This window comes from Leuresthes tenuis, unplaced genomic scaffold (genome assembly GCF_036924035.1).
Source record: "Leuresthes tenuis unplaced genomic scaffold, fLeuTen1.0.hap1 SCAF_1, whole genome shotgun sequence".
In the NCBI taxonomy this organism is placed as follows: Eukaryota; Metazoa; Chordata; class Actinopteri; order Atheriniformes; family Atherinopsidae; genus Leuresthes; species Leuresthes tenuis.
In genome coordinates, this window is record NW_027325355.1 from 4,241,421 (window position 1) to 4,265,707 (window position 24,287).

The window sequence follows — 24,287 nt, forward strand, 5'->3', positions numbered from 1 at the left end:
TGTAGGCTAACATCAGTGACTTGAATTTGATGCGGCTGGCTAAGTGTAGCCAGTAGAGTTCAATGAAAACAGAGGGGTGACGTGTGTTCTTTTAGGCTGATCGAAGACCAGACGCGCCACCGCGTTCTGGACCATCTGCAGAGGTTTCATAGTAGAGGCTGGGAGACCAGTTAGGAGAGCATTGCAGTAGTCAAGGCGGAAGATGACCATGGCCTGCACCAGGAGTTGGGTGGCATGTTGGGTTAGGTATGGTCTGATCTTTCTTATGTTTAGTAATGCAAAGCGGCATGAACGAGCAACTGAGGTAACGTGATCTTTGAAGGTTAGTTGGTCATTAATCATGACACCCAAGTTTCTAGCAACCTTTGATGGAGCAAGAGATAGGGATTCGGTTTGGATGCAGATGCTGTGGTGTATGGTTGGTTTGGCTGGGAAGACAAGCAGTTCAGTTTTTGGGAGGTTAAGTTGGAGGTGATGGGCTTTTATCCATGTTGATATGTCAGAGAGACAGTCTGAGATTCGTGCTGAGACTGTGTGGCCGTCAGGTGGGAAAGACAGATAGAGCTGGGTATCATCAGCATAACATTGGTATGAGAAGCCATGTGATCGAATGATCTGTCCCAGTGAGTTGGTGTATATGGCAGAGAGAAGAGGTCCCAGTACTGAGCCTTGGGGGACCCCTGTGGCGAGGTGGTGCGCTGCAGAAGTGTGACCAAGCCAGGATACTTTGAAAGACCAACCAGTGAGGTATGATTCAAACCAGGAGTGTGCTCTCCCTGTGATGCCCATGCTAGAGAGTATGGACAAAAGGATACTGTGGCTGACAGTGTCAAAACAGCTGATAAGTTGGGCAGGATAAGTACAGAGGACTTAGCTGTCGCTCCGGCTTCTTTTAAGGCTTCTGTCACAGCCACTTTTAAACCCAGATTGGTTACGGTCAAGGAGGTTGTTATGTGAGAGGCAACCAGTGACCTGCTTAAAGACCGCCCTTTCAATGATTCAATGACCGGCCGATAATTCTCCACATGAGTTGGAGGGAGGGAAGGTTTCTTGAGCAGCCGTGTAACCTGAGCTTGCTTGAATGTGGTAGGAAATGTCCCCGATGTCAGTAAAGCGTTAATCACATGCGTGACTGCTGCAGTTACAGTAGGAGTAATGGATTGGAGAAGATTAGTAGGGACGGGGTCCAGCGGGCATGTAGTAGGACAGCTACATGTGAGAAATTTAGACACACTGCTCTGAGCGAGAGGGATAAAAGAGGGGTACATTTGTCTCTGACAAACAAAACCCGTCTGATCAAGGCTAATGCTTTGTGGTAGCAGTCCTAATTACGGACAACGTCATTTCGTCTAGTCAAAACTTAATTTAAGGTATCTTAAAAGGAACATGTAGATATTTTTAATTAAGGTGAATTAAAGATATCTGTAACTGGAATTATGAGTAGTTGTCATTCCCTTACAGATATCCATAATTCACGTAGCGGATATCCACAACTGAATTTTAGATAACAGTAATGACAAACCTCATATACATGAATGGCAAAAGTGATGTCATTTGTCGTAACAAGAATGTAGTTTGACTAGGCAAAACTGAATTACAGATATCTGCAACACATATCCAGTCTGGCTATTAAATGTTAAAATGGCTTGCCATAGCGGCAACCATACTGGGCCCTTCAAGGCGCGGTGAGCTCTCTCCACTCACAGCTCAGAGGAGTCCTGGAGCTCCAGACCCTCATGTAGCAAGTGCTCCACATAGCATACCATCGATGTGGACGACTCCTCCACTCCCTCTTTAACTTTGTGTTTTCTGATGTGCTCCCTTCTGGAGCGGCCTCCAAATCTGTCAGCTTTGCATCCAGGTGTATCTGTAGTTTCAGCAGCTCCGTAACTGCTTCTTCAGCCAATTGTATCCCACTTTCGACCTTTTTTCAGCCTCTTCGATTCTCACGTTAGTTTTGTTGAATTCTTCTCGAATCACTTTCAGCTGTTGTCCTTCCCAAACTGCCTCAGTTCTTTCAATATAAGGCCAAGGCCTGCTTCTTCCATCTGCTCCTTGCTGTGGTCCGACTGCATATCATTGTCCTCCATCACGCTGCTAACGTTAGCCGGGGACACCTGGCTAACTTCATCTCTCTCAAATAGCTCCGACTGCATTGACTTTTTCTGCTTTTGTTTAGGCATTCTCGATACCCACAATCCTAAATCTAACTGTACTCTAAGTTTTGGATGTATTCAGGTTGTTGTGGTCAACCTTTAACTCAAAATGTTGGCTGAAAGTTTTCCTATGCTGCCACTGCTGTGCTCTCCAAACTGCTATTATGAGCACCAAATGTTTTCTGCAGTCAGATTAAGGAGATTAAGTTTCTGTCTCTGAATTCAACTCTTCAAGTTTGGACGACGGGCTCACCACCCGTGGGAGGGGCCAAGGGGGTCGGGTGCTATGTGAGCTGGGTAGCAGTCAAAGGCGGAGGCCTTGGCGGTCTGATCCTCGGCTACTGAAGCTAGCTCTTGGGACGTGGAATGTCACCTCTCTGTTGGGGAAGGAGCCGGAGCTGGTGCGCGAGGCTGTGCGGTTCCGGCTAGATATAGTCGGACTCACCTCGACGCACGGCTTGGGCTCTGGAACCAGTCCTCTTGAGAGGGGTTGGACTCTCTTCCACTCTGGAGTTGCCCGTGGTGAGAGGCGCAGAGCAGGTGTGGGCATACTTATTGCCCCCCGGCTGTGTGCTAGTACATTGGGGTTTACCCCAGTGAACGAGAGGGTAGCCTCCCTCCGCCTTCGGGTGGGGGGACGAGTCCTGACTGTTGTTTGTGCCTATGCGCCAAACAGCAGTTCAGAGTACCCACCCTTTTTGGAGTCTCTGGGGGAGGCACTGGAGAGTGCTCCTACCGGAGACTCCCTCGTTCTGCTGGGGGACTTCAATGCTCACGTGGGCAATGACAGTGAGACCTGGAGGGGTGTGATTGGGAGGAACGCCCCCCCCGATCTGAACCAGAGTGGTGTTATGTTGTTGGACTTCTGTGCCAGTCATGGACTGTCCATAACGAACACCATGTTCAAGCATAAGGGTGTCCATATGTGCACTTGGCACCAGGACACCCTTGGCCGCAGTTCGATGATCGACTTTGTGGTTGTATCATCGGACTTGCGGCCGTATGTCCTGGACACTCGGGTGAAGAGAGGGGCGGAGCTGTCAACTGATCACCACCTGGTGGTGAGTTGGCTCCGCTGGTGGGGGAGGATGCCGATCAGACCTGGCAGGCCCAAACGTATTGTGAGGGTCTGCTGGGAGCGTTTGTCAGAATCCCCCGTCAGAAGGAGCTTTAACTCCCACCTCCGGCAGAGCTTATAACCATATCCCGGGGGAGGTGGGGGACATTGAGTCCGAATGGGCCATGTTCCGTGACTCCATTGCCGAGGTAGCTGATCGGAGTTGTGGCCGTAAGGTGGTCGGTGCCTGTCGTGGCGGCAACCCTCGAACCTGCTGGTGGACACCAGTGGTGAGGGAAGCCGTCAAGCTGAAGAAGGAGTCCTATCGGGCCTTTTTCGCCAGTGGGACCCTGGAAGCAGCTGATAGGTACCGACAGGCCAGACGGGCCGCGGCTTCGGCGGTTGCTGAGGCAAAAACTCGGGCCTGGGAGGAGTTCGGTGAGACCATGGAGAACGATTTCCGGACGGCCTCAAAGAGATTCTGGTCCACCATCCGGCGTCTCAGGGGGGGAAGCGGCTCACAGTCAACACTGTTTACAGTGGGGACGGGGCTTTGCTGACCTCAACTAGGGATGTTGTGAGTCGGTGGGGGGAGTACTTCGAGGAACTCCTCAATCCTACCAACACGTGCTCGGAAGAGGCAGAGTCGGAGAGCTCGGAGACGGGGCCTCCCATTTCTGGGGCTGAGGTTGCCGAGGTGGTCAAAAAGCTCCTCGGTGGCAAGGCCCCGGGGGTGGATGAGGTCCGTCCTGAGTTTCTCAAGGCTCTGGATGTTGTAGGGCTGTCTTGGCTGACACGCCTCTGCAGCATTGCATGGACATCGGGGACAGTGCCTCTGGACTGGCAGATTGGGGTGGTGGTCCCCCTCTTTAAAAAGGGGGACCGGAGGGTGTGTTCCAACTATAGGGGTATCACACTCCTCAGCCTCCCTGGTAAGGTCTATTCGGGGGTATTGGAGAGGAGGATCCATCGGATAATCGAGCCTCGGATTCAGGAGATGCAGTGTGGCTTTCGTCCTGGCCGTGGAACAGTGGACCAGCTCTATACCCTCGGCAGGATCCTGGAGGGTGCATGGGAGTTCGCCCAACCAGTCTACATGTGTTTTGTGGACTTGGAGAAAGCGTTCGACCGTGTCCCTCGTGGAGTCCTGTGGGGGGTGCTCCGGGAATATGGAGTGCCGGACCCCTTGATAGGGGCCGTTCGGTCTCTGTATGACCGGTGCCATAGTTTGGTCCGCATTGCCGGCAGTAAGTCGGATACGTTTCCAGTGAGAGTTGGACTCCGTCAGGGCTGCCCTTTGTCACCGATTCTGTTCCTAACTTTTATGGACAGAATTTCTAGGCGGAGCCAGGGCGTTGAGGGTGTCCGATTTGGCGACCTCAGAATCGTGGTTCTGTTAGCGTCGTCAGGCCGTGACCTTCAGCTCTCACTGGAGCGATTTGCAGCCGAGTGTGAAGCGGCTGGGATGAGAATCAGCACCTCCAAATCCGAGACCATGGTTCTCAGCCGGAAAAGGGTGGAATGCTCTCTCCGGGTCGGGAATGAGATCCTTCCCCAAGTGGAGGAGTTCAAGTATCTCGGGGTCTTGTTCACGAGTGAGGGACGAATGGAGCGGGAGATTGATGGGCGGATCGGTGCGGCGTCTGCAGTGTTGCGGGCTCTGCACCGACCCGTCGTTGTGAAGAGAGAGCTGAGCCAGAAGGCGAAGCTCTCTACTTACTGGTCAATCTACGTTCCCATCCTCACCTATGGTCACGAGTTGTGGGTAGTGACCGAAAGAACAAGATCGCGAATACAAGCGGCCGAAATGGGTTTCCTCCGCAGGGTGTCTGGGCTCTCCCTTAGAGATAGGGTGAGAAGCTCAGTCATCCGGGAGGGGCTCGGAGTAGAACCGCTGCTCCTCCGCATTGAGAGGAGTCAGATGAGGTGGCTCGGGCATCTGGTTAGGATGCCCCCTGGACGCCTCCCTGGGGAGGTGTTCCGGGCACGTCCCACTGGGAGGAGACCCCGGGGGAGACCCAGGACACGTTGGAGAGACTATGTCTCTCGGCTGGCCTGGGAACGCCTCGGGGTTCCCCCGGAAGAGCTGGAGGAAGTGGCCGGGGACAGAGACGTCTGGGTTTCTCTGCTCAAGCTGCTGCCCCCGCGACCCGACCCCCGGATAAGCGGCAGATGATGGATGGATGGAAGTTTGGAAGAATTTTCACTTTGATTTTTCACTCATTTCTGAATCCAAACACGAGCTTTAAGAATTCTAATGAAATCACTTCAGTTTCTGACATCATGGTCTCTCCTGATGGTCACATTGTTTCTGCTGACTCCTCCTCTCAGTATGTTTCAGGACAGCCAAACATCCAGATCCTTTTTCAGACCCATTGGTCCATCTGAATGCTGCACAGCCAGCCAGGGGAAGACATTCATCTAGAAAAGTTAGACTAGAAACCCCTCATTCCACCCTCCACACTGAACATTAAAGGCTCAGAATAAGATCAGAGGAGAATCTATAGTCATTGGAAGTATATTATCTGCCAGCTGTTGTGGTTTTATTGATCAGAATCACTCATTTATTTCAGCCTGATCACTTTTCAGGAATCTGAAACAGACTGAAAAGCCTCCAGCCTCTTCCTCTCCTTCCCCCAGTGTCCCTCTCTTCCTGTTTCTCTGGAATTCCTTGGATAGTGTTTATTGGATTGTCCCCCACCTTTTTTTCCTTTTCTTCCTCCCAGCCAGAGATGGGATGAAGAACAACCAAACACAGCTCCAGTTCAACTTTGGTCTACTTGATTCTCATCTGGAAGGATGGTCAGAACCACAGAAGGGCAGAACTCTTCTGTGCGGAGCAGAGAGGATGTACACAGTACAACAGCAACACTGTGGAGACACAGCTACACTTTCTAACACAATGTGACTCATTCTAACAGCTGCCTGAAAAGGATCTGAAGAATGTCCCTTCATATACCCACAGTTCTCCCTTCTGCCCAGCACGGACAAACTGCCCGTTCTGTTAGGAGAAATGAAGCAGAGCTGGACCAGGCTTTGTCTCGGCTGTGGATGGCTTCAGAGAGCTGTGTGGAGAACCAAGGACTGGATCTGGTTCTGATTCTGTGTTTTTATAAGGGTACCAGCTGGTCCACATGTACACATTTCCAGATGTACGGTGAACATGGTTTTATAAATCCTTGTGCTAAGCTAGGCTAACATGTCCTGGACCCATATCTGTATCTGATCCAGGGTCAGAGGACCAACCAGTGTTTATGTTCAACCAGTGTTTCTGCTGTGAGCAAAGGAAAAAGGCTCCTTGTTAGAACAATTATATAGTTATACTATGAGAAAAGCTGCAAGAATAAGAGTTTATGTGATGGGGGAGGCCTCATCCTGTCTTTTGGTTCTCATAATACTATGTAGCAAGCAAAATTGTTTTGACTGAACTCGTCTTCCCAAAACATTAAATGGCTCGTAATGCCTTTTCCCATAACATTGAATGTCCCTTTCCAATAACATTGCGTGGCCAGCAAACATAAACAATATAAATAGCAATAGCACCATTTTGTTAGGGAGACAACTCTGAGCCAGCTTCCTGACAGGTTGTGCGGACTTGTCTCTTTCTTGCAAGAAATAAATGTTTTTTGTTAATCGTATCCAACGACTCTGAGCCTAATTTTGAGAGAATTTTTCTGACACTCCTACATGTGTGATTGTTCATGTAACACTCAGCAGGAAGCAAAAACACAGGGCTGAGTGCAGGACAGAGAACATGTTTCCAGCTCTTCCTCCTCTATCAGACATTGTGTGTGGCTGCAGCAGGCCTCTCCATACCTGAGTTTGTGTGGATCCTTCAGTGCAGCCGTCAGCAGCTTCACTCCTGAGTCTCCTGGATGGTTGTAGCTCAGGTCCAGCTCTCTCAGACGGGAGGGGTTTGAGGTCACAGCTTCAGCCAGAGAAGCACAGCCTTCCTCTGTGATCAGACAGCCTGACAGACTGCAGACACACAAAACAACACAAAAACTCTGAGAGAACTGCTCTGAAACTGAAGCTGGATGTCATCAAATGTTGACCTGATGATGGAACTGAATAAAAGTCAGAGAATCATCAACTACTGTAACTGGTCCCTCTGAGGACGATATGAAACAAATGACATCACAATCTATGAAATGTTGAGAACTGTTCACATGCAGAGAAGCAGAATCCAGTTACTGACTGAAGTCTGTCTGACGCTGCAACTCTGTGGACTGAGTGAGAAACATCTCATAGTTGGAGATTTTCCCAACAGAGCACTTTGTTCTCAGACTGCAGGTTTACTTGTGGTTCCCAGAGTTTCTAAAAGTAGAATGGAAGGCAGAGCCTTCAGGTATCAGGCCCCTCTCTGTTGAACCAGCTGCCAGTTTGGCTTCAGGAAGCAGACACCCTCTCTACCTTTAAGATTAGCCTTAAAACTTTCCTTTCTGATAAAGCTTATAGTTAGGGATGGCCTAACTATAAGCTGATATACGTATAAGTTTCAGGTGACCCTGAAACATCCCATAGTTATGCTGCTATAGGCCCAGACTGCTGGGGGAGCTCCCATGATGCACCTCTCCTCCCTCTGCTCTCTTTACTCTCCATGTTCATATGACATCATTGTTGTCATTAACTTGTGTTTCTCTTCCTCAGCAGGTATCTCTGGCCTGGTGTTATGGTGGTTTGATGCTCACATTTAGAGGAAAAAACAGCTCATATTTCTGTAAAGTAGTTTATTTTGGGTATGTGATGGATCTGTGTTTTAGGACAGATCTACAGGAATGGAAAGGAGTTCAAGTAAAAGAGCACTTTGGCATTTCTTAAAACTGTGTGTGTTATATTTCGTTATCTTCATAATCAGAGTTATTTAAGCCAGATAATCAAAAGGCAGAACAGATTAACCTGTTTCATTGATCAAGGTACCTGGAAGCTGTTTTTTTCATCCATTTAAGCCAAAATTATATCAGTTCTCAGCTGAAAAGTTCATGAATCCTTACCTGAGTGTTTCCAGTCTGCAGTTTGGACTCTTCAGTCCAGCAGAAAGCTGCTTCACTCCTGAATCCTGCAGGTTGTTGTTACTCAGGCCCAGTTCTGTCAGACTGGAGGACTGGGAGCTGAGAGCTGAGGACAGAGCTCCACAGCTTCTCTCTGAGAGGTTACAGCCACTCAGTCTGAGGACGAAATTAGATGGAAGGAAATAACTTAATCCATTAATCAAACTACAATCGTATTTGATTAGTGGAAGAGTTATGTTTCCCTGTTTGATTCTGTTTATTTGTCCATGGATATGAAATATTTAAATAAAATAAAATAAGCTAAACATAGTTTTTAGAGTTTCTCATGTTCAAACACAAGAAAACAGACAGTAAAACTAAATTTACATCTGTCTAATTCACATTGATTGTTTGAGTTAGTTCAGCCAGATAACTAACTAATGAGATGGGAGCAAATAAATAAATAAATTCATTAATTAATCAATTAAAATAATTAATTCTTCAATTGATAAATAACTGTCACCATGTTCTTCCTCAGAGGAACTGCTGAGTTTCTATTTTCAACAAAGTATCATCTCACATCACTTGTAAGATGATATTTTGTTGTGAAATGACACTTTATAAATAAACTGAAGTTAATTTGAAACTGAGTTTAACGCTGAATCTGCTGTTTTTCTCCAGTTAATAAGTAAAAGATGTATTTAAAAATAAATATGTCTATGTTTCTACTTACAGAGCTTTGTTGGAGGCTTTGACCACTGGCAGCAGCCTCAGAAGAGCCTCCTCTGAAGCAGAGTATTTCTTCAGGTCAAACACATCCAGATATTTTCCTGATGACAGTAAGATGAAGTCCAGAGCTGACCACTGAGCAGGAGACAGTTTATCTGTGGAGAGACTTCCTGAACTCAGGGACTGTTGGATCTCCTCCACTAGAGAACGATCATTCAGTTCATTCAGACAGTGGAACAGATTGATGCTTCTCTCTGCAGACAGATTCTCACTGATCTTCTTCTTGATGTAATCGACTGTTTCCTGATTGGTCTGTGAGCTACTTCCTGTCTGTGTCAGCAGGCCTCGTAGGAGACTCTGACTGGTCTGCAGTGAAAGACCCAGGAGGAAGCGGAGGAACAGGTCCAGGTGTCCATTTGGACTCTGTAAGGCCTTGTTCACAGCTCTCTGATTGAGCTTTATTAGTTTTGGTCTCTTAAAAAATGAAGGCCTCTTGGATCGTTCATCTTCTCCCATCAGAATGATTCCAGAGTTGATGAAGGTCAGATGGACATGAAGAGCAGCCAGAAACTCCTGAACACTCAGATGGATGAAGCAGAACACCTTCTCCTGGTACAGCCCTCTCTCCTCTTTAAAGATCTGTGTGAACACTCCTGAGTACACTGAGGCTGCTGAGATATCGATGCCACATTCTGTCAGGTCTGATTCATAGAAGATCAGGTTTCCTTTCTGCAGCTGCTCAAAAGCCACTTTTCCCAGAGACTTAATCATCTTCCTGCTCTCTGGACTCCAGTGTGGATCTGTCTCAGCTCCTCCATCATACTTGACCTTCTTCACTTTGACCTGAACCACCAGGAAGTGGATGTACATCTCAGTTAGGGTCTTGGGCAGCTCTCCTACCTCTCTGGTTTTCAACACATCCTCCAGAACTGTAGCAGTGATCCAGCAGAAGACTGGGATGTGGCACATGATGTGGAGGCTTCGTGATGTCTGGATGTGGGAGATGATGCTGCTGGCCTGCTTCTTATCTCTGAATCTCTTCCTGAAGTACTCCTCCTTCTGTGGGTCAGTGAACCCTCTGACCTCTGTCACCATGCCAACACAGTCAAGAGGGATCTGATTGGCTGCTGCAGGTCGTGTGGTTATCCATAGGCGAGCAGAGGGAAGCAGTTTCCCCCTGATGAGGTTTGTCAGCAGCACATCCACTGAGGTGGACTCTGTAACATCAGTCAGGGGCTCCTTGTTGTGGAAGTCCAGAGGAAGTCGACACTCATCCAGACCGTCAAAGATGAACACAACCTGGAACTCTTCAAAGCTGCAGATTCCTGCTTCTTTGGTTTCAGTAAAGAAGTGATGAACAAGTTCCACCAAGCTGAACTTTTTCTCTTTCAGCACATTCAGCTCTCTGAAAGTGAATGGAAACATGAACTGGATGTCCTGGTTGGCTTTGCCTTCAGCCCAGTCCAGAGTGAACTTCTGTGTTAAGACTGTTTTCCCAATGCCAGCCACTCCCTTTGTCATCACTGTTCTGATTGGTTCATCTCTTCCAGGTGGGAGTTTAAAGATGTCTTCTTGTCTGATGGTTGTTTCTGCTCTGTCTGCTTTCCTGGATGCTGTTTCAATCTGTCTGACCTCATGTTCATCATTGACCTCTCCAATCCCTCCCTCTGTGATGTAGAGCTCTGTGTAGATCTGATTCAGAAGGGTTGGGTTTCCTGCTTTAGAAATCCCCTCAAACACACACTGAAACTTCTTCTTCAGAGCAGATTTAAGTTTACGTCCACAAAATGCAGGTTCTGAATGAAGACAACAAATGACATTTCGACCCTGTAAAGAATGAGTATTTGAACATGTGTCGTTCTGTGTGTTGAGACATCAGTAAATGTGTCATTTATCCAGCAGGTTAAATCTTTAGAGAAATCCTCTTACTGCTCTGCAGACGGTCAGCCAGCTCCCCCTGCTTCATTCTCCTCAGGAAGTGAACTGTGATCTTCACTAATGCCTCTCTGCTGCTCCTCTGCTCTTCATCCTCATTCTCCCTCTGACTCTCTAAGCATTGTGGGTACTCTGGACTCAGAACCTTCTGGATCTTTTTCAGCTCCTCCTTCACAAAAGTGACCATGTTGTCCTCCAGCAGCTGGAACAGAATACTATATGAATGAGCCAATCAGACTGAAATCATGGAGCCAAACATCAGATCCATGTTGGACACACTGACAATCCACTGGTCTACAAAGTGCAGCATGGAGATGACTGTGAACAGAATAGATGGAAAAGTAGTTGTTGTACATGTACAGACCATAAATATGGAGTCCAGCTGTGTTTGATGCTGCTGGGCAGACTGACCACTGGGAACCTCTGAGCTCTGCTGGTCCACTCTGTGGAGGAATCATGAAGAATGAGCTCACATTCTGTCTGTCCACACAGAGACAAACACAAGGTAAAGCTCCATGAAGTGATGTGTGGATGTGAACAGTGAATCAGAGGACTCCCTGTAGTGGGAAAGCTTTACTAGTCCTGCTGATCCCACTGAGAATCAACAGCTCAGTCTGCAGCTGCTTGGAGCTTTCAGCTCACTTTGGTTGGGTCCAACAGCTCTCAGCAACCCCTTCAGAAAGCTTTCCCTCCCTGCTGAAGTGCCCTGGAGCAAGGCAGCCAGAGCCAGTGTGTGCTTGGATCAGACTGGTTGTACTGGGCAGCTCGCAGTGTGAAGGCTTCAGACGATGACTGCACAACATCATTTGATGATTATTTCCCAAATACAGGAGACAAAATTTAATTGTAGACATGTCAGCTTTAAACTAAATCAAGGAGCAGCATCCCAGTTATTATATAGGAGGGTTGTAAAGAACTTTTGAGGAGCTCAGAATCCCAGAATTGCTTTTTCTACACTGATGTTACACCACAAGATCAGAGGAGGAAACATCTTCTCTGAAGGCGATGACTTTCATTTGCTCTTTAATTTATAAGTTAAATATATCTCTACATAGTTTCTATTCAGGCCACATAATGTTAAAGTGAACCTCCTGGTGATCTCCCACCTATTCCTTCTTTCTAAGTTCATTCCTGCTTTCAGTGTTCTGATGTTCATCACACACTACCCTTCTGAAATGGATCTTCCACAGTAATACCATGACACTGATATACGTTTCTAGCTCCTCATAAATGTAGATTTATGTTCCTCTGTGTGTTGGGTGTTTCTCATAGTTCCCTCCCACTTGATCTATGAAGGTACGATCATTAATAACATTTCCCTTTAGAAATTCATTAATTATTGCTTACTGCTACAGACCAAAGAACAGTGAACTTCCACAGCAATATGGACTCTTTCCTCCTTCAACATGGACTCTGTTACAACATTTACACTCAGCTAACCTGTTAAAGGATGGATGTTGGTCTGATTTGAAGTCAAGAGGAAGACTCTTTGACCGGTCGCTCTTAAAGGACACACAGCTGGGCACAGGTTCATGTTTGGATCTCTGATGGAGCCTGAGAGAAAAACATTTGTTCTATTAAAACTCACAAATTTCCTGAAATTCAACCACAGTAAAAACACTGTTTTAATAAAGACTGAGACCATAAATATAATTACAGACCTGGTGGATCAAATTATTAACAAATATGAATAAAGGATTAAAACATCAAAGATCTGAAGCATTATAACTAATTCATTTTAAACCAATAATGTCTTCCTTTGACCAGTGACTCTTCCAGGACACACAGCTGTAATCAGCTCCGAGTCTCTGATGGACTCTGACAGAAAAACACTTATTTTATTTGTTGCGGCTTTCCTATTCGTGTAAAGCCGCTTGAGAGGATGAGAATAGGTCCTGTATGTTTTGAATGACACGCTGATGCTCAGTTATACACGGTGGGTCCAGGTAAGTTTCAGAATACTTAATCATAAACAAAAGATTAGAAGTGGCCTTCCAATTACATGTGCAACATTTGATTGATTAAAGTGCACAACTTTTGCGCTTGTATCAAAGCAACATAACTAAACTAAAAGTGGTCAACAAAAATTACGGCTACCTGGCTCGCCTCTCTCCTCTCTAGTGCAGGTGATTCAGCGCCTATTATTACCTATGACACACATGTGACCCAAACCCCACATATCACCGTGGCAACCAAATCAAACAAATAAAAACCCAAATAATCATAAGCAAAACAACATATGGCTCCTACATTATTAAAACAGACATGTTCAGGAAAAGTCTCCTTCCCCGTTTCATCAAACTCAGAAATACATGATGACTGAAAAAACAGGATACTTTCAATTGATCAGACTCCCAGAAAAAAACATGAATATTGTGTCCATGGAGACTCGTCTCTTTATAAGAGAAGCATCCAATGAGGTAAAGCCTTTTACAGCCCTGATAAGAGATCCAGATCAGTCTCCAGGTGAGAATCCTCTAAAGATCCTCCTTTAAATCTTTGACCACAGGAAGTGATCAGCAGCTCTGCTGCAAGTCTTTAATGGAGCATCTCTCATTCCCATCAGGAATGCCACAACAGAGGAAATCCAGAGACTAGGGACAGACAGGAAGAACTAAATGGATGAATAAACAGCTAACATGCAGGGTTTATGTTCCAAAGACATGTCAGCTTCAAACTAAATCATGGAGCAGCATCCCAGTTATTATCTGGGAGGGTCGTAAAGAACTCTTGAGGAGCTCAGAACCCCAGAATTGCTTAATCTACATTGATGTTACACCACCAGATCAGAGGAGGAAACATCTTCTCTGAAGGCGATCACTTTCATTTGCTCTTTAATTTATAAGTTAAATGTATCTCCACTTAGTTTCTATTCAGGCCACATAATCTTAAAGTGAACCTCCTGGTGATCTCCCACCTATTCCTTCTCTCTGAGGGTTCATTCCTGCTTTCAGTGTTCTGATGTTCATCACACACCACCCTTCTGAAATGGATCTTCCACAGTAATACCATGACACTGATTTACGTTTCTAGCTCCTCATAAATGTAGATTTATGTTCCTGTGTTGTGTTGGGTGTTTCTCATAGTTCCCTCAGACTTGATCTATGAAGGTACGATCATTAATACGATAATTAATGGACTCTTTCCTCCTTCAACATGGACACTGTCACAACATTTACACTCAGCTCACCTCTGAAAGGATGGATGTTGGTCTGATTTGAAGTCATAATAACGACCCATTGACCAGTCGCTCTTAAAGGACACACAGCTAGGTTCAGGTTCAGGTTCAGGTTCAGGTTCAGGTTCAGGTTCAGGTTCAGGTTCAGGTTCAGGTTCAGGTTCAGGTTCAGGTTCAGGTTCTGGTTGGTTGCTGTGAATAAAGGTGGTTTGGTGATGTGAGTGCTGAGCTCTGACATGGAGAAGAGTCATGGACAGTTAGAGATGGTCATCTCACCTCTGAGCTTTGCTCTGGCTCTCATGTTCCCCACACAGAGTGGTTTTAGTGTCCTCACACTGATCCATGCTGCTGAATTCACATCAGCTCACACACACTTTCTACCTTCATCTGCAGAGGAAACACAAATCATTCATCTGCACATCAACTCAAATCCTCATTTCCATCATTTTGGCTGTAAAAAGATCAGCTGCTGTACTTCCATCAGTCCGCTAGATGGAGCCATGGAGCTACCACCCAGCACACTCATGATGACGATGGACCATTACGTACATTTACTGACATGAAACAGGACGGAAATCAACTGATTTAACGTCTGAACCAGAAACTGACTAATATGCTGTTAATAACAGAACCTTCTACCCTGGGAAGGTTCCATCTTTGTCTGTAGGTTCCGTCTTATGTTTAAAAGTACAAATAAAATGTCTCTGATAAAAACTTGAATGAAACGTTTGAACCTTTAGTTGAATTCAACAAACAAAAAGAAACAAAGGTGAAGGATTATTACTCACATATAAAGGAAAGGAAAAAGCTGAATAAAACATCACAAACTGATCCATAAAGTAGACAGAACATCTGAATCTACTCCATTTCATCATTAGACAATATTAGTGGATTATATGTTCCATCAGAGCTGCACACAGCTTCATAACTGACTACAGTCAGACACATTTAACTGACGTTCATGTTATTTTATTCTGAAAGGTGACACAGGAAGCAGCAGGAAGCTGCTGTGTCTGACTGTAATGGAGGAGCTGACGGTTTCATTCTATGAAGATCAGTTCTTCATGTAGAAAACAAACATCATCAGCTGATCATCGTGTTGTTTGATTCCAGTTCATCAATAATCTGATAATCATGTAGATTTGTCTTAAAACTCAAAAGGGATCAAAGTTTGTTCTGAAATAAGAAGTGACCATGTCCCCCAAACATTACAGAGCAGAAACAAACAGCTTACAGGTTACAGGAAACCGTTCTGTTGTCATCAGAGAGTCAAAGCAGATGAGGCTGGAATGCAGCATCAATCAGATCCGGCCTCTCCCAGAACATAACATCACTGTGTGTAAAGTCATCCTCAGCTCAACTCATTTTTCCAGCCCATGAATTTGATTAACTGAGGACTTAAAATTGAAAACGTTCCTAATCCAGGTTTACCTTCAGCTGAACAGCAGCAACAAGTCTCTGAAGGTCACAATAACTTTCTGTGATGCCTTAACAAACGTTTCTGTGAAGAGATGCAGAGCAATAAAAGATTCACTGATCTCCTCTGAAATGGAAGAAATGTAAAGTTGAAACATGAAAATTGTTGAGGAAAGCTAAAGTTCTTTAAGTAGAGTAAATGTAGCTTATTGCTTCCAACACATGAAGTTACAGAACCAGACAAACACTGAGAAACTGAGCCAGATGCTGTGCTAATAGCCAGAATTCAGCACACTGCGGGCTGGGCTTACAGTGGATGCTCTTTGCTCAGGTAAAAGCTACAAATCCTAGAAAAGCTCAGATAAAGTTCTGCAGTGACTGTATCTGCCAATCAACAAGCCAGTGTTGTTCTGAAATATGATTCTTTGCTAAGTCTGACCCTCTTTGGTCTGTAGTTAACCTATTACAGCACTGTCAGATGCATTCAGCTGGACTTCTGCTCAGTGGGTGTTATAGGGGGATAAATCCTTCACAAAGACTTTCCACAATCTTAGAATCTGTTAAAAATTAACTTTCCATCTGCTTTTTTAAACTTACAGTGGACAGGCGTGTAGAAATGGACTGAAACGTGGTTTTAGAGACCATTCTTACAGTGGATGCTTAAAAATTGTCCCTGAAGGTTAGTATGCAGGGTTCCTGCTCAGAAAAGAGCCAAAATCAGAAACAAATGAACTAAAATCCAAAGCAGCTCGACGTCGGTTTCATGTCCTCTGCTGCAGAACGACTGTGGACATAAAACTCTGAAACTAAACTCATTGCTAATCCTTCAGGTTTACTGAGAAAACACAAAGCCAGGTTCTCCAAATCCTTCCCATCTTTTCAAGAATTTAAAACTGAAATCAACTCTTTAAATTGATATAGGAATGTTAGGAAATGGTCTCTTAATGCCAATATTGTGTAAGAACTTGTCTAATGGTTTTCATTATTAATGAAATGTATGCATGTAACAGTCCCTTGTTGTTATGTTATGTTTATGCATTTAGCAGACGCTTTTATCCAAAGCGACTTACAGATAGGGTAAGGGGGTCTTGCCTAAGGACCCCTACTGGGGGTTGTAGAATCTGTCAGCTAATCTATAAATGATCATATATATGATTTGGTGCCTGTTTTCAATACTTCGCTTTGTTAATGAAAAACATTTTTATTGTAACATTGGTTTTAATTACACCATTATCACTAATATGTTACATTATATTTTTATTATTTATTTCAGTAAAATGTATTACATTATCAATGTGCTGATGACAGGGTGTGACTTTGTTTCAATCATTTTGGTTATAACTTATAAATGAAAGAGCAAATGAAATTCGTCGCCTTCGGAGAAGATGTTTCCTCCTCTGATCTGGTGGTGTAACATAAATGTAGAAAAATTAATTCTGGGGTTCTGAGCTCCTCAAGAGTTCCTTTACAACCCTCCCAGATAATAACTGGGATGCTGCTCCATGTTTTAGTTTGAAGCTGACATGTAACAAGAACTCAGTGTTTAAGCCTGGGTCATCTTTATAGTCTGCTGCTGCTCTTATTCCACATATTTTACTCACTCAGTAACACAAAAAGTAACACATGTTGTGCACGGCACTGGTCCCACAGTTACAGTTTCACAGTTACAGTTTTACAGAGACAGCAGTGAATCAACAGAAAGGACGATGCTGCAGATTGTGTCTGTTTCTGCTTGAACTAAGCTTCCAACAGCAGATATTATTGTCAAACATTAAAAATAGTTTCCGTTACCTTCAGACGGAGAATTTCACGGAGCAAATAATCTGCGTCACAAAAAGATGGAAGTTTAGTGGAAAGAGAAACTAAACTCTGAAAGACACACCCAGAAAGGCGTTTTGCCGGAAATGAACATCCTAACCAGTTCAGTTTAAAGTTTAACTCTGTTTAACTATGCAGGAGAAATGTTAACATCTGAATGATTGATGGACTTTACACAGCCCGGCATCACTGTGAAACTGTTCAACTGTAAAACAAATACCAAGAAAACTGATCTTTTCCTGATAAGTTCAGGAAACTTTAGTGATATTAAGTAACTTCCCTCAAACAGATCGGTCAACATGTCTCGTAGTGAAGTTACTGCATAAAGTCTCATATCATATTCAAAGTTTACTTTCATAAACTAAAAAGAGATTTTTTTGTCACTCTGCATGTTTTTTTTCTCCATCAGGTGACTCTATGGGTTTGTCTTGTCTTTGTATGGTTTACTTTTACAGTGATTTCACAGATTCAACCTCCTGCTGTGTGTATTGTGAGTAATGTGTGTAATGTGAGTATTGATGTTTATTATAACAGTTACTGATTAGGCACAAGTACGGAGGAAATTATTTTAGTGTTTTCACAGACAACCCTTGCTTTATCTTGGAATAAATCTATAATTTGAAAAGATAAAAGGGTAAGAAAATGATTTCCTGGTGCAGGAGCTACTGATACTGCAGCCCCTCTGTGAGCTGTTGCCCTTCAGGCAGATTTCATGTAAATGTTCTTGTGTCATAACTGAAGGTAACTTAGTGGCCAATATAGATACATCCCAGGTCCCCAAAGAATGATGAAACAGTTTGATCAGAAGGTGAACACAATGATATTTCATGGGTAAAATACTCAAATTTCATATCATTTTTGGATTTCCAGTCATAACATCAGTGAGTCCTTTAAAACAGATGCCTGTGTTTTCTTTAACTCCACATTGTTCTGAGACTGAGTCAGAGGAGGAGGAGTCTGACAGCTTCAGATGCTTCATCTCCTCTTTCAAACCCTCCATCTTATTGTCTCAGATTACAGAGATATTTCCCTCTCTGAAGGCAACCATCAGTGGTGGTTCTGGGTCCTCTTCTTCTTATTTCCTTCTTTTACTGAACTGGGCACCTGACGACTTTCTTGACCTTTTATATTCCATCCTTCATTGAACATGCACTTGACTTGCTCTGTGAAAAGCCTCTGACGTAATCTGCGTCTGTCTTCTTCTTCTGCATGATATGCTGTATGGTTTCAGCTTGTTACATATTGTTGGAACTAGAAAAACCCAAACAGTCGAATCTGTATATTCAGCTATAAAAGTAACTGAATACTTTTTTTTTTCTTCCTCTCGTGCGCCCTTTCACAGATTACGCCCTGGGTTGATTTCCCACTTTGATCATTGCAAAAACCGCCCCTGGCAACCATCCAAGTTACCAGGTAGCTGTTACCCTAACAGTGCCTGTGAGCAGCTGCTCATGTGGAACGTCCTGTAGTGCACTGCGTCGGCTGCATTCCTGGCTGTGTCAAACAATGTCAATTGAAAAAGACGAGCTTCAGCCTCTGAGTCACAGCAGAGTGATAGAGCCATGTGCCAGCCTTTAAAAACAGACGGCATTCTTTGCTTCCATCAACCAAGTAACTCGCAATTGGAGCCATTTTTTTTTCTTGTTAATGCTGTAAATATGCTGTTACTGTGCAAACCTGTGATAGTTGTTGTACTGTATTTAAAAAAACAGACTGAAATAATAATAATGAATAGTTTCTCAGCCTTTGATAGCTGTTTGTGAAGTTTTGTGCTTGTGCGCTACGTTCACTCACATCCTGTTCCTCTCTGGGGGCTAAGCCCCCCCGTCCTTAAGACCTAGTGACGCCCCTGACATCAACTCAAATCCTCCTTCCTTTTAAGGGTTAACATGTTGCTGAATAACTTTTATCTTTTGTAGGATCTACTCTTTCATTCTCAACCATTCTAAGAATTTGGTTAGATTTTCATCACCAGGAGCAGCTCTTTACAGAATTTTTATGAATGCAGTCCCTGATCTTTAACATCTCCTCTAAACTGACTTTTAGACACTTCAGAGTTTCTTCTCCTGCAGACACCTGAAAAACAGCAGCATTTGTGCTCTGAATGTAATGAATAAATATCAACAACAGAAACTAAAGGATGATTTAAAGAATGATTTCAGTCTGAATGTGAAGTCTGACTGAAAGAGCAGCAGAATCCCACACTGCAGGTTGTGATTGGTCCAACTGGATCCTGCAGCACAATGCAGGAAGTGAAAAGACTGAACCACAATGAACACTAAACACCTTCATACATACACTGCATCACAGCTTCATAACGGAAGGTCTGACAGGAAGCTGCTCTTTCTGACTTTAAAGGTGGAGACGACACTTTGATTCCAGGAAATAAAAACATGAAGCAGTTTGTTTGAGAAGGAAACAAACAAACAAAAAACCATCAGCTGATCATCATGTTGATTGATTCCAGTTAATCAATAATCTGATAATCATCTATATTTGTTTTCAAACACAAACTGATCAAAGTTTGCTCTGAAATAAGAAGTGAACATGTTCTCCAACATTACAGAGCAGAAACAAACAGGAAAGTTTGAACTTACAGATTGTTCAGAGCTAAAGAAGGAGAAGAGTCTCTGCTCGATAGACTGAGACGCAGGTGAGCTGCTTCCTGGAACCAGTCAGAGCAGAGTCCACCTGTGATGGAGGCAGGACTGATAGAAGCTGTCTGACCAGTGGAGCTAAAACACATCTCCAAGTTACTGAACAACAAAGTCTGAACTTTGTACTGCTGTTCTATCTGAATGATCCAACCTCTAAATTCCACTCATGAACACGTCTGTGCTTTCTGTAGGGCTGTCTCAGGTGTGTTCAGGTGTGACTGATGATTTCTGACTCTCCTTCAGGGGCTGCTAAAGTACACAGAACCTCTTTTTAAGTAGAGGCACATATACTTTTGTAAAAATTTACCTAAAATACTTTGTCAAAAATAAAAGTTCTGCTTCAACTTAAAAAGTACAGGTTCTGAAATGTACTTTTTTGGTCTAAAAGTCCAAAGTAACCTGTTTAAGGGGAATTTCAACAGCTCTGTGAATGCAAAGCTAACTGAACCTCACATCATCACCTTTATTCAACCAGGAAGTCTAACTGAGATCAGAGAGCTAATGCGAGAGTGTTTGGATCATTATCTGATCTGAGGAATCTTAATCTTTGTCTGAGCTAAGCAGGGTTGGTCCTGGTTAGGACTTGGACGGGAGACCACCTGGGAATACCAGCTGTAAGGTTTTTCTCTTCTCTCTATAACCTGCAGGGGGCGCTGGCACACTTCACATCCACAATCAAATCAATTCACCAGAAAGCTTCTTTTTTTCCAACAAATTCTCCAGAAACTGGAAGTGATCAATGCTGGATCATCACTGGAATCACACAGTCTTAAAGTGGAGCTTCTTCTTCTTCTGTTTCTATGCAGCTGAACACTCACATCATGATGATGACTGACATGTGTAGAAATCCTGCTCTTCAGCACATTTCATTTCACATCCAATGAGGTTTAAAGTTCCCATTTTTCAGCTTTGATGCTGCTTCCACATCTCTTATTGTCTGTAATGCAGCTTCAGCTGTTTTGTCTGTTTTGTTGGTCTGGTGATCAGTCACCTTCCTGCTGGTTCATTTTGGAGGATTTAACCTGAAGGAGAAACTATTTATAATTGTGGCTGGCTGCCTAAAGCCACTGTACAGGTCTGTGAGTGTGCTTCACAGCTATAAAAACACTAGAAGCTCTAACCATGTCCCTGTAACCATGTAAAGCAAATGGAAGGATGGATAGTTTGTTCCATTTAATAGAAGTTATCCTGAAGAAAATAAATATGACCACAGACCATCAGCACCGGCCTCCCCCAGGGGCGTGTTCTCTCCCAGGTGCTCCTCTCCACATACACAACTGCATAAGCCTCGAGAAGCTTAAAAGCTTACAGCTCCTGGTATTCCCAGGCGGTCTCCCATCCAAGTACTAACCAGGCCCAACCTGTGGTTGTTGTGGTGGCTGTATGAGGATATGAAACTGAGGGCCATCTTCTCATCTAATGGCAGGGCAGCTGCACAATAACCCAACTACTGATGCCTTTCCATCTGTTCCCTAAGGGCAACTTTAAGGCCTTGGGTAACAAACTCTCTCCAGAGAAGCTGCGACGTCTCAAGTGTTACTGTGCCTGGGGGTTCATTTGACAACAGAGTGTACCTGGATAGCATAGGGGTTCTGAGGAGTCCCAGATTTCATTAAAGTTAGAAATCAAGTTGCTTCAGGTTTTGAATCTTTTCTTCTCTGGTGGGCAACAATAAAAAAGAATGTTGATTGGATAAATTAGATCTACAAGGCATTGCTGAACAATTAGGTCCCATTCTTGAGAGGACTGTTCCAAAGACTTGTTAGACAGGTAGAGAGGGATGATAACGACGAGCTACATGAGGATGATGGATACGAGGATGCAGATGACGTTTAAAGCGCAAAGTAGTGCCTTGCGTGAACCCGAGTAAATTCTCAATGATCTGTTTAAAGGAAATCTCCCTGAAGTGTTAAAACAATGAAGTAGAAAATATAAAAGGTGATGCAAAGTTTGAAAAAAAAACAAAAAACTGCATGTGTATGTATGAATCTATACTGAATTTACACCCTCTTTTCCTCTAGTATAAACAGGAGGGAAATGTTAGAAAAATATCGTGAAGTTATACTATGAGAAAAAGAAAGTATAGAAGATCTTGCAGGGTCAAGGGACACTGCAATGGAGAAGGCCTCCTATCTATCGTATTTCAGCTTCTGTCTAAGCCTTGTTTTACTGAATGTCTCATAACCTTGTGTGGCTAGTGATCTCGTAGTAGGAAACATAAATAGCGATAGTATCATTTTTTGAACTCAGACAACTGTCAGCTGTCAGTGTCAGCTTCCTGATATGTTGTACAGACTCCTTTGAAACAGTTTCACAGCTTGAAGTTGAGTTTTGTGCCCTTTCAGTGTTGGAACAGCCTTAACTTTCAGCTTCAGTCATGACAATCGAACAGCTGTCTGGAGAGTACAGGGAACAAATCCAAGCCTTTTTCAGATTGCGTTAAAGATTTCTGGGTCTTTGGGAAAGATGATAAGGGTCAACTTTCCTTCGTAACCAAACACACATTTTCTTCAAAAGTATCTATGTAGCAAGAACATGAAAAGCATGAGAAATGTTGACATCTGACCTTTAATAAAATGCAGAAGAATGAAATACAGACAAGTGCAAAGCTATACTTAACATCAAACTAAAATTATATATTGCTTCTACAGATGTTGTATGTTTACATAAATACGCACAGTTGGTGCAAAGCTACTTTGTGAATCTTGACTAAAGAAAACATATGTTCAGTATAACAGAAGAAAACATGTTCCTACTAACAAACAGATTGCATATTGATCTGTTCATCAACTCACAAATGATGCCATGTTTGTCTTGAACGGTGGGAGATCTGTCCAGTTAAAACAATCACAATAAATTATTGTAATAATGAAGCACTTTCAATCTTTCTTCAAACATCTGCTACTCAAAGAACATTCAGACCAAAAGTCCTGACAAAAGAAGGTGGTAATCCACAAAGAAGATATTTAATCTGAACAAAGGAAAGGCTTGTGATTGGTAGTTCCTGTTGCTGCTCCCAGGTGAATGTTTTCTTATATGCCGTAAAATATGTTGTTGATTTCAACCTATCATTTATCTGCAGTGCGAGTACAATGGTGTCTCTTAAGACTATATAATGCAGTGAAAGCTGCTCCACACTGACCACAGCTGTAAGGTTTCTCCCCTGTATGAATACGTTGGTGCAACTTTAGATTAGATAATTGAGTGAAAGCTGCTCCACACTGACCACAGCTGTAAGGTTTCTCTCCTGTGTGAATACGTTGGTGCCTCTTCAGATTACTTAGTGCAGTGAAAGCTGCCCCACATTGACCACAGCTGTAAGGTTTCTCTCCTGTGTGAATACGTTGGTGCAACTTTAGATTAGATAATTGAGTGAAAGCTGCTCCACACTGACCACAGCTGTAAGGTTTCTCTCCTGTGTGAATATGTTGGTGCATCTTTAGATTAGATAATTGAGTGAAAGCTGCCCCACACTGACCACAGCTGTATGGTTTCTCTCCTGTGTGAATATGTTGGTGTCTCTTTAGACTAGATAATGCAGTGAAAGCTGCTCCACACTGACCACAGCTGTAAGGTTTCTCTCCTGTGTGAATACGTTGGTGCATCTTTAGAGTAGATAATGCAGTGAAAGCTGCTCCACACTGACCACAGCTGTAAGGTTTCTCTCCTGTGTGAATACGTTGGTGCCTCTTCAGATTACCTAGTGCAGTGAAAGCTGCCCCACACTGACCACAGCTGTAAGGTTTCTCTCCTGTGTGAATACGTTGATGCAACTTTAGATTAGATAATTGAGTGAAAGCTGCCCCACACTGACCACAGCTGTAAGGTTTCTCTCCTGTGTGAATACGTTGGTGCCTATTCAGATTACTTAGTGCAGTGAAAGCTGCCCCACACTGACCACAGCTGTAAGGTTTCTCTCCAGTATGAAGCATCTGATGATACTTCAGATGAGATGATCTTTTGAAAACTTCCCCACAGTCCTTACAGCAGTATAATGTGGATCCCTCTTTGGCTTGTTTCTGCAATGACAGAGAGGAAGAAGACTTAGATCCATTTGAAGTTCACACAAAATATTTCTCTAACCTCACCTACGCCAACCAACATATTCTAACTGGACCTGGACAGACCGAGCTACAGAGGTCTCAATATCTCAAATCAAACGTGAACGCTGAGAGTGCGTTTATAAGTGCCCCCGGCTATCAGCACAATGCTCTGACGGCTCTGCACACGTTCAGGTTTTTAAAGACTAAACTCTTGCTTTTTTTTCTCTTTTACCAATTATTTTTTGTCATGATGAAATTCTGATAAGGAACTGCTACAATATTTCTAATTGATATAAGGAAGCACAGT

The 24,287-nt window shown here is 43.8% G+C and overlaps 2 protein-coding genes across 2 annotated transcripts in view; both read right to left on the bottom strand.

Moving 5' to 3' along the window:
- The window catches only part of LOC140313857 (uncharacterized), a 75,522-nt gene extending 51,638 nt beyond the window's left edge, over positions 1–23,884 (bottom strand). Inside the window, exon 1 of the mRNA XM_072392212.1 lies at positions 23,080–23,884. Coding sequence (XP_072248313.1) covers positions 23,080–23,869 — 790 coding nt within the window. The 5' untranslated portion in view covers positions 23,870–23,884. The remainder of the gene's footprint in view (positions 1–23,079) is intronic.
- Positions 1–24,287, bottom strand: part of LOC140294513 (protein NLRC3-like) — a 1,060,349-nt gene that overhangs the window by 3,451 nt on the left and 1,032,611 nt on the right. The window contains exons 5-11 of the mRNA XM_072379594.1: positions 14,323–14,478; positions 14,059–14,238; positions 11,233–11,311; positions 10,863–11,070; positions 8,938–10,729; positions 8,208–8,381; positions 7,030–7,191 (exon numbers count right to left, since the gene is read on the bottom strand). Coding sequence (XP_072235695.1) covers positions 7,030–7,191; positions 8,208–8,381; positions 8,938–10,729; positions 10,863–11,070; positions 11,233–11,311; positions 14,059–14,238; positions 14,323–14,390 — 2,663 coding nt within the window. The 5' untranslated portion in view covers positions 14,391–14,478. The remainder of the gene's footprint in view (positions 1–7,029; positions 7,192–8,207; positions 8,382–8,937; positions 10,730–10,862; positions 11,071–11,232; positions 11,312–14,058; positions 14,239–14,322; positions 14,479–24,287) is intronic.